We start from the raw sequence: 10,119 nt of genomic DNA on the forward strand, positions 1-10,119 counted from the left end.
GTTTCCGTTTGTGGTGACTGCTGACTGAGATAAGGGATGAGATTAAATAGATCCTGGAACTTAGCCTGGTCTGGAGCAGGCTAGCTCCACAGAATAAATCTCCATGGTAACTTATGTCAAAACATATCCCACTTCCCCCTATCCTGCTTTTGTGAAACTGGATCAAGGATAAGTTGATCCAGGATAACCAAGATATCCCGGCTTAATCCCTTATCCTGGTTTTGTGAAACAGGCCCCAGGTCCTATTTATCCCAAATAGCTGTAGAAATTAAAAATGCATACCAAACAACAGTTTGGGTCTCAGGAGGTTAATTTCACAGTCCTAATTTTAGACTAGGACCATCACTGAGGAGATGGTAAATAATCACTACACCTTTAACAGGATGTTACGATGCCTTTTGAAAAGTTGGTATATACTATAATAAACAAAAATACCTGGATGTTTACGCCCTTGTTGTCTTTGATTTGGTCATTGAATCACATATAGTTAGAACAGATTCAAAGCCCTACTGATGGAGCTACATTACTCACCTCCATATAATTACTCTGTTCCTCATACTGTTATTTAGGCATTACAGGTGCAACTGAACACGTGTTTGAACATTCAACAATCACAGCTCACAGTCATGGGAAAAAGTGAGTTGAATATATGACTTTCTAATGCGTCACCACTTATAAAGGGTTTGCATGTTGTCATGGCCTCATCAGAGGCAAATAAATAATTTAACATTGCTTTGTAAATCAGTTTTAAAACTTTGATTTGAACAACTTTTGGGTTTCCAGGTTATGTCTGCAGGGCAGCTGCTCTGTCTCTTTAGCTCTTTAGTTCATCATGTTGACTCCTTCAATGGACTGTATGACCTCTGACCTTCTGGGAAATTAGGTCAGCTGCTCTGCAGCATCTGGATCAATATCCATCTCTGAACAACTTATTAGTAACTGTTAACTGATCGATAAAAGCACTTAATTAATAACTTATTAACATTGATGGTTTATAATGAAGGGAGACTGATTATTTATTGTCTAACTATTAATGAACACACAAAAATTATTTATTTTATGGATACTGGATCAACATGAATACAATAGTCAACATACAGTATCTATAAGGTAAAGATAGAAAGTGGTGACTGTTTTTTGTGTTAGTTTTGCCTAGTGTGACTTACATTTTTATGGCTTATCAGACCCGATATAATTTTTTTTAAATTAATTAATTAATTAATTTTTAAGTAGTCAGTTATGGTAGGGATTGTTATGTGTTTGACGTTAGAAAAAGTGTGTAAATTGCATTTTCAGTAGGGACGTCAGGTACTGACCCAGAGCTGGGTGTAGGTTTATGCACAAAAGCTCCAAACCAAAACATTTGACACAAGAGGAAGTGGTTTATTCATGAAATAACGTACATAGACCGCACCTTACCAAAACACAGCGAGAGAAATTAAAGACAGGGAAACAAAACTTAATTTAAGTTTTGTTTTAGAAACGAAACTTAATTTAAGTTTTGTTTCTCGTGGGCGGTGCTATTTGCATCCTGCACATTGAGTTTATAGGCTAAATAGCTGCCATTGTGCAGTAGACGCTGTGACAGGAGCAGTAATTATAGGTACTTTTTATTTCCATTTTTTACAGGAGACAAGAAGTTATCATCATCATGGCCACTCTGAACCAACAGTATGAGGAGAAGGTGCGTCCCTGCATCGACCTCATCGACCGTCTTCGCTCCCTGGGTGTAGAGAAGGACCTGGCGCTGCCTGCTATCGCCGTGATAGGAGACCAGAGCTCCGGGAAGAGCTCCGTGTTGGAGGCGCTGTCAGGGGTGGCTCTGCCAAGAGGAAGTGGTAAGTTGGAGTCACTGAGACACTTACTATGTAAATCTCAAAACCTGCATGACCATACCAATTTGTAGGCTCCATTAAAAAGTGCCAGGCAGCAAGTACGCCACGAGGAAAAAACACCATCAGAGCTTTAAAAAAAATACTTCACCTGTGTTCTTGCATGCCTCCAGGGTAAATGAAGAAACCAAAAAATGTAAGTGAAATCACTGGGGATCATGTTTAACGGTGGCAAACTATATCAAAACATCCTTTTACAAACTCTCACATAACTTGCACAGGATAATCAAAGTCTCATTAAGGTCATTAAAAACACAGTCAAGCTAAAAAAAAAAAAAAACTGATTTCCCAACATCAGTTATTTCCTTAAATCCAGAAAACAAAAGAGGGAAAAACAGTTGTTGTTTATCACACATTGATTTGATGGTGTGTCGTATGAAATCATGAGCATAGTGGCGAATGCAAACAAACGAATAATGGCATACCTGTGCAAATATATCATAAGAACTTATAAAAACTGTTTGGCATTGTTGTGAAATCCTGTTCATTCGCCAATGGCAACTGTCCACCAAAAATAATTTGAAGAGATAAACACAGAGGATAATAAAAACATTACCTGCTGCCTGGAGTTACAGTAATTATTTAATGGCCCAAGCAATAATCTTTTTTTTTAGACCTTATAATTTGCAGGTATATTTTCACACAGTATAGAATTAAGGAGATTATAAATGGCATTCATACGACTGTCATGTAATGCATATGCCAGCTTTTTTACTTTAATTTAATTTAAATTGTCCCTTTGACACAAACTTTAAGATGTTGCTTAGACATTTTAATGAGACATCCAGCTTTTTGTTTGAAGTGATATCTGTGATATCTGAGATATCTTGCTGCTTCTGTTCATGTAATCAAGTACACTGGTTCCCAGCTTCCTTTCTCTTTTCACTCTTTTGTAATTCAGGCATTGTGACAAGATGTCCTCTTGAACTGAAGATGAAGAGAGAGAAAGAAGGAGAGAAGTGGTGCGGGAAGATAAGCTACCAGAACTATACGGAAGAGATTGATGACCCTGCACATGTGGAGAAAAAGATTAGAGCAGGTACAGTTTATGGCACTTTTAAATGTCACTAACAGAAGGCCAAGTGTTGGAGGAGGTTAAAGGAAGCACACCCATCCTTTGTCCTCTCTCTGTTCAGCCCAGAATAAAATTGCTGGGAAGGGGTCGGGGATCAGTAGTGACCTCATCACCCTGGACATTGCCTCTCCTGATGTTCCAGACCTGACACTCATTGACCTGCCCGGCATCGCCAGGGTGGCTGTACAGGGACAACCAGAGAACATTGGAGACCAGGTACAGTATGCTCGTTAAGTGTCCCCAAAACACAGTGAAGAAGTCAGGGTGTGGATCAGAAAGAAAAATTCGGCATATAGTAAACAATTAGAATATTTGCACACGTTCGGAAGGCTATTGATATAAAAGAGAAAAAATAGAGGGCTCAAAATGCTGCCATGTGGAACTCCCATATGACAAGCTAGAGGGGGAGATGATACTTGATTGATTTTAACTACTTGAGATCTGTTAGACGTATCTCGCTTGGCAACACGATTCAGCACTCACTCCATAAACTGCACACACAATCAAAAGAGCCAGAAAAAAGCACTGTAACAGAGAGACAAAAGCTGCTGCTTCCATGTGTGCCGCCATGACAGTACACAACTGGAAATGTCACCGCTGCCCTCTGGAAGGTGCTATGCAAGCCTCAAAAGCCGGACTAATAGACTCAAAAACAGCTTCTTCCCCTGGGCCATTAGAACTGTGAATGCTCCCAAGCTGAACCACCTCACATTAGCTAATAGGTGCAATGTTCTGCCACAGTGCCCATTTTTTATAACTATAATTATTTATTAAGTGTTTTTTAGTGGATCTGTGATTTTATAGGTTTTTATATGATTTTATATGTTGCTTCTTAAGTGGGTGTGTGTATGGGTATGTAAATTTGCACTGATCAGATGTGGCATTTTAATTTTATTGCACTATGTGTAATGACAAAAAAGCATTCTGTTCTGTTAGATAGATAAGAGGAGAGCATTTCTGTCTTTAATACAACCTCACTGGGCGTGGCTATAGATTTTTAGTCTTGTTATGATGTATTTGTTCTTGATTCATCATAATAACAACAACTAATAACAGTCCTAAACACAAGGGTGCTTTAATAGTTATAAAGTTCATAACTTTGTATTTATACTTGATATAATATGAATCACTACTCTCAGATAAAGGCCCTGATCCATAAATTCATCAGAAAACAAGAAACCATCAGCTTGGTGGTGGTTCCATGTAACGTGGACATAGCAACCACAGAAGCTTTGAAGATGGCACAGGAGGTGGATCCTGATGGAGAGAGGACTCTGGGTAAATAGTTTGGATTTTTATGAAAGGTCACCAGGATCTTTGGTAACTCAAAATAAATACTTAAATACTTTAATACTTTTGTGCTGTTGTAGTTCAAAGTGGACTCTCTTTCAGGTATCTTGACTAAGCCCGACCTGGTGGACAAAGGCACAGAAGAGACGGTGGTTAAAGTTGTCCATAATGAAGTCATCCACCTGAAGAAGGGCTACATGATCGTCAGGTGCAGAGGTCAGCAGGAGATCACAGAGAAGGTGTCTCTTACTGAAGCATTAGAAAGAGAGAAAGCCTTCTTCAAAGATAATGCGTATTTCCAGTAAGTTCATTCCTTTTAGGTGATTATGCAAACAGTGATTTGCAGTTTGAAAGGCTGTTAGGTGTTTACTCAGTAATGTTTTGTTTTTGCTATAGGATTCTCTACGATGAAGGCCATGCCACTGTTCCTCAGCTGGCGGAAAGACTCACCCTTGAGCTGGTGCATCACATAAAGGTGAATACTCCATAGTGTTTCACCTTAAAGGTATTCTGTGCGGGATTTTCCTTGAAAACAATGTATAGAGTCATACAGAAGCAATCCCTCTCAACCATCACTTATGACCCACTAGAAGTGTGTTGTGGTGTGTTTATCTGCGGAGACTCTGCCCTCTGCCTGGATTTTCTTATTTTCTTCTTATTTTGCAGCAATCTCTGCCTCAACTGGAAGAGCAGATAGCAAAGAAACTGGAGCAGACTCAGGCAGAGCTGGAGAGATATGGCAATGGACCCCCATGTGACGCCACTGAGAGACTGGGTTACCTCATTGATGTGAGTTTACCAGCTGATGCCTACAGACCACTGCATCTCCTCGATTTGAGCGTCTGAAAACAACCTGCTCTTTTTTTAATTTATTTTTTTTGTACCTGTTATATTTCAGAGAGTGTCAGCGTTTACTCAGGATGCCATCAGCCTCACCACAGGGGAGGAACTCCAGTTTGGAGGCAGGGTCAACATCTTTGCCAGTCTTAGAAAAGAGTTTGCGGCATGGAAAGACATCATAGAGCGCTCTGGAGTCAATTGTAAGTCCATTAGCAATGTGATCATTACACCTCTTTTGCTGTCTTTGCTGTGGTTTCCATACTACAAAACTGTAAACTATTCAGCAAGGTAGTAAAATATTGTTGTTGTTGTTGTTGTTGTTGTTTTTTCCCCTTCTCACTGTGAAAAATGCAAGTTTTGCTCCAGACTGCTGCACTAACTAAGTGTTGATCTTCTTTATACTTTTGCTTTCACACATTCATTTCTATTGCAGTCAACTGGAATATTGAGAAAGAGGTGGCTCAGTTTGAACGAAAGTACCGTGGACGAGAACTGCCGGGGTTCATCAACTACAAGACCTTTGAGGGAATGGTCAAGGAGCAGATCAAACAGCTGGAAGGGCCTGCGATCCAGAAACTCAAGGAAGTAGCAGGTATGTCTGATCATGATACTGCACTGACTGAATGACATCTGAATACATTAGACCTTCAAGTTATTATTAAATTTTGTTTTGTGTGATTTGTATTTTCTTTTTTAGAAATTGTGAAGAAAGAGCTGTTTGGGTTGGCACAGAGCAGCCTTGTTGGATTCCCTTACCTCATCCAAACAGCTAAGGTATCATTTCATTGCCCATTGCTACTATACACATATGACTGCACTATTTACTGACAAGTTTTTTTTGTCCTTCAGATGAAGATCGAAGAAATCACACAGGAGAAGGAGACTGCCGCAGAGTCCATGCTGCGGACTCAGTTTAAGATGGAGCTGATTATTTACACTCAGGATGGCACATACAGCAAGAAGTTAGGGAAGCGGAAGAGGGAAGAGGAACAGCTTTGCTTGACTGTCTTTAATGGTACACCAGTGAAGACAAGCACCAGCAGCGCTGTGAGCAATAATAACAGCGGGGCCACCCTGAAAGAGATGATTAAACACCTTAAATCCTATTACCAAGTAAGTGTAATTTACACACTGTGCATTTTATTTCCAGCCCCGTCACCAGAAGAAAGCGTTGGCATTGTACGTTTCTGCAAACCATGACAATGTTACATTTGCACATTGTATCATGTCAGTGCTTCTAAAGTGACATAGTATATGAGCTGACTTTGTTATTTGGAGGTGGAGGGGATGATGGATGGCGTAACACATGGGCAAGATGCCTGCCAAGCTGCAGACTAATTCTTAGCGAGTCATTGCTGTGTTTTCAGTGGCTTTTTAGCCCCCAATTGTGTGTTTGTTTTCAGGGAACTGTTACTGTTTTTCCAGCGCCACAGAAAGCAGTTGTTTATTAATGAGACATCTCTGCGTTTCCTGCTGATATACTGGCACAAAAAGCGATTGTTTTTCCCCCCAGATTTGCTACTTTCCCAGCAGGGATTGTTTCTCCAAGACCAGTATATTAAGCTAAAAGATGATCTTTTCTAACCATAGCCAAGTGATGTTTGTGCCTAAACCTAAACACATGTTAACCACAGCGTTGTTGAAGCATGTTGAAGTTTTCAACGTAGCCGCTACTTATGATGTGCAAATGAAAAAAATCTGTGGTTTGCAGGAATGTAAAATGCTAACATTTTTTCTGGCAGGTGTTGGGCTGTTATTTTTGTGCCTCACGGCATTCAATACATCACAAATATTTTAGATACCTTATTAAAATAGGAAAAAAAATATTGATTTTTAATCTGGACAAACTCCGACTGCACACCAGTGTCCTACCTTTCTTTCTTTTTTTTTTGGCAACTCCAGACAAAGCTGAGCATATTACACCAGTTCTCAGATCTCTATCAGTGTCTCAAGACTTCAAACTATTGTTCCTTGTCTATAAATCAATAAATGGTTTAAGGTTTAAGCACATCTCTGACTTGCTTCCTCACTATGGACCCTCTAGACACCTTAGGCCATCAGGACCAGTCCGCTAGGTTCCCAGGATTAAAACTTAACAGAGTGACGCTACATTCACATTTTGCTTACGGCTAACGTTACACCATCTACTAGATATCAGTTCTTCTTCGCCGCTCTTAAACAGTGGTTGCCAGTGGTTGCACAGATGGACTTGCTGTGTAGACTGCTGTTTTAGGGCAGCAAAGAAGAATTGATTTCTGGGAAAACTGCCATTTTATGCAGGTGTAAAACTACTTTAAAGTATATAAATAAATGATGTGATATTGGATCAGTGCATAGACTTGCGCACTCCCTGATACCGGATCCCGCATTTAAGGCAGTATCCGAGGCATTTGCGAAATTGGCATTGGTATCGGAGCAACTCTAGGTTAAACCAGTTTTTTGTTGGCAGCTAAACGTGTAGATATATGAATGAGGAGTTTAAATGGCAGTAGAAAACAACTGAATACAGAAAATAAAGCAAAGTTCCAGCAAAAACCACATCCATTTATGGTATAATCTGAACACAGATATGAATAAAGATACTTTTGTGACACAGACAGATACAGATAGTAGCTTTGTGTTACAGCTCTCTCTCCTTTCCAAACCACAGATTGCCGGCCAGCGTCTGGCTGACCAGATCCCGCTGGTGATCCGCTACCAGATGTTGCAGGAGTCTGCTGTCCAGCTGCGGCGGGAGATGCTGCAGATGCTTCAGGACAAGGAGAAAACAGAGTCCCTGCTTCTAGAGGACTCTGGCACAAAAAACAAGAGAAAAAACCTTCAGAATCGCCTCAAGCGCCTGTCAAAGGCTCGCATACTGCTGACTGACTTCAGTATGAACATATACAACTTCAACACAACACAGCCACAGTGAAAACCTTAAAACCAGACTCCTGGAAGAAGAAGTTGCTGATTTATTATATTCTTTAAATTTCTTTTGAAGATTTTTATGTTTTTGACATAGCCATTCCTCTTAGTTAAAGTTTAAAAAAAGCAGCTCTTGGTGTATTATTAGATTTTAAATCAATGTCTCGTTAACTTTTTTGAGCCTTTCCATTAATTTAGCTCATGTTTCATAAATTATTCTAGACATTTACTCGATATTCTCACTTTTTCATTCAGTATTCTTATTTCCTGAATGGCATGCCACATATGTATACAGTATATACAGTGAAGGAGCAAAAAAGAGCATGTTTGTTGTTTGTTTTGTTAAGTAGTCGAATTTTGTTTTTGGTTGTTTGAAGACAGCATCATGCATGAACCCACAAAAGCTGCCTCTCAGTCAGTCTGTGGCGGACATGTTTGCTCTGAGCCTATTTTTATACAGTCTATGCTCTGAGCACATAATTAACATATTCAGCTTCACTGACATGTTGTTCGTCACAAAAGGAAAGGTGCAGGTCTAACTAGTTTCCTCATAAGATCTTTATTTAACAAGACTTAACAACACAGAACGTTGAGAGACATCAACGTAATATTTGGTCTCCACACCACCTGCACTCTTGACTCTCTTTTTCCTCCAAACATGCCAGGTCAAACAAATAGAAGACTGATGTATGTGCGATGGACTTTAAAATGTTTTCCTTTGTTAATCCTGTATGTATTATTTGAAGTTAACAGACAGAAGCATAGAACTGTTCAAGCAATAAAATGTTAAAACGGCTTCCTGGATCCTGTGTGTTTGAATGTGCACCCCATCATCTGATGTTCTGTGAGCAAGCGGCGGCATAACTATACAGTTTTCTCGCTATATATTATTCTTTGTTGCGTATACGGTGTGAAAGAAACACATTCGTTAAATGCCTCTATAAAAACATTAAGTTACATTTTTACATTTTCACTACTAAGCCTCAGGTTGAGAGTCTGGCTTTGAAGCGAACATACATAAGTCTCACTTAAAATATTAAGGTTGTAAGTGCTGAGCATATCGCAATAACTAACCTCCTTGTCCCGTCACCTGACTGCCCCACTCATCTGTACACATGCTCAGTTTTCCCCCATCATTACTGCACTCACCTGATTCCCCCGCCTACTCTCTCACCTGTATCCACTTCCCCTGATCAGCCCTGCAGTTTATAACCGGCCCTTTTCCACACACTCTTTGCTAGTTTGTTAAAGCTGTTACGAGCTGCTGTACCTGCTGCCTGTTTATTGCCGATCCCTTGTTGGTTTTGTTGCCTGTTTGTAGTGGTACTGGTTTCCAGAACTGGAATCTACCCACTCCCACTCCATCAGGGAGTGTCACTCCGTTTGTAGTACTCCTTCACAACTGAACCTACATCAAGGTGTAGTGGATAAACACAGCAGCAAGCATTCCTTTTGTCATTACAATAAATAAATGATTAGATAAATACATAAGTTAATAAATAGATAAATAATACGTAAACAGGGAATAAAACTTATCCCCGAGATTTATTGGTGACATTTCTTGTCTTTTACTTTTGTAAACATCTTCTCGTTTTTCACTCTTATGTTTATAAGCTGCTCAGTATTTCCGAACCAGAAATACTTTATTGATCCCCAAGGGGAAATAGTGATTCACTACAATCGCTCTGATGTAAAGAATAGAGAATTATACAAGTAGGAATAAGAGTATGAAATAGAAGTATGTAAATAAAAAGTAATAAAATACAATAAAAATGAAAGTGACAACAGATGCAGAGAGGCGAAAACAAGACAACCCCTAAAAAGGGAATGGTTTTAATGGTCTTGTCTAGTTTTGTGTTCTGCCAGTGTCCTTGTCACTACTGGTAGCATGAGGTGGTACCTGCAGCCCAATCAGGTTGCACAGGTAGTCCTCCAGGATGGCACATCCATACGTGTGGTTCATGGAGGATAGTCTGCCATAGCCCTACAAAATGACCTCTAGCAGGCTACTGGTGTGCATATTTCTGACCAAACTGTAAGAAACAGACTCCATGAGGGTGGCATGAGGGCCTGACGTCCTCTAGTGGGACCTGTGCTCACAGCCCAGCACCATGC

The 10,119-nt window shown here is 39.9% G+C and overlaps 1 protein-coding gene across 1 annotated transcript; it reads left to right on the plus strand.

Moving 5' to 3' along the window:
* Positions 1 to 1,551: 1,551 nt before the first annotated feature.
* Positions 1,552 to 8,799, plus strand: LOC126385411 (interferon-induced GTP-binding protein Mx-like). The gene is made up of 12 exons (XM_050037109.1): positions 1,552 to 1,838; positions 2,794 to 2,931; positions 3,029 to 3,183; positions 4,107 to 4,245; positions 4,360 to 4,558; positions 4,654 to 4,732; positions 4,924 to 5,046; positions 5,156 to 5,297; positions 5,531 to 5,689; positions 5,795 to 5,871; positions 5,947 to 6,210; positions 7,748 to 8,799. The coding sequence occupies exons 1-12, from the start codon at positions 1,652 to 1,654 to the stop codon at positions 8,009 to 8,011; spliced, it is 1,926 nt and encodes a 641-aa protein (XP_049893066.1). The 5' UTR covers positions 1,552 to 1,651; the 3' UTR covers positions 8,012 to 8,799.
* The last annotated feature ends 1,320 nt before the right edge of the window (positions 8,800 to 10,119 follow it).

This window comes from Epinephelus moara, chromosome 24, assembly GCF_006386435.1.
Source record: "Epinephelus moara isolate mb chromosome 24, YSFRI_EMoa_1.0, whole genome shotgun sequence".
NCBI lineage: Eukaryota > Metazoa > Chordata > Actinopteri > Perciformes > Serranidae > Epinephelus > Epinephelus moara.

Coding starts and splice junctions, on each gene's coding strand:
- LOC126385411 (XM_050037109.1), top strand. CDS start 1,652: ATGGCCACTCTGAACCAACAGTATGAGGAGAAGGTGCGTCCCTGCATC. Junction 1,839..2,793: donor GGCTCTGCCAAGAGGAAGTG/GTAAGTTGGAGT, acceptor TTTGTAATTCAG/GCATTGTGACAAGATGTCCT. Junction 4,246..4,359: donor TGATGGAGAGAGGACTCTGG/GTAAATAGTTTG, acceptor ACTCTCTTTCAG/GTATCTTGACTAAGCCCGAC.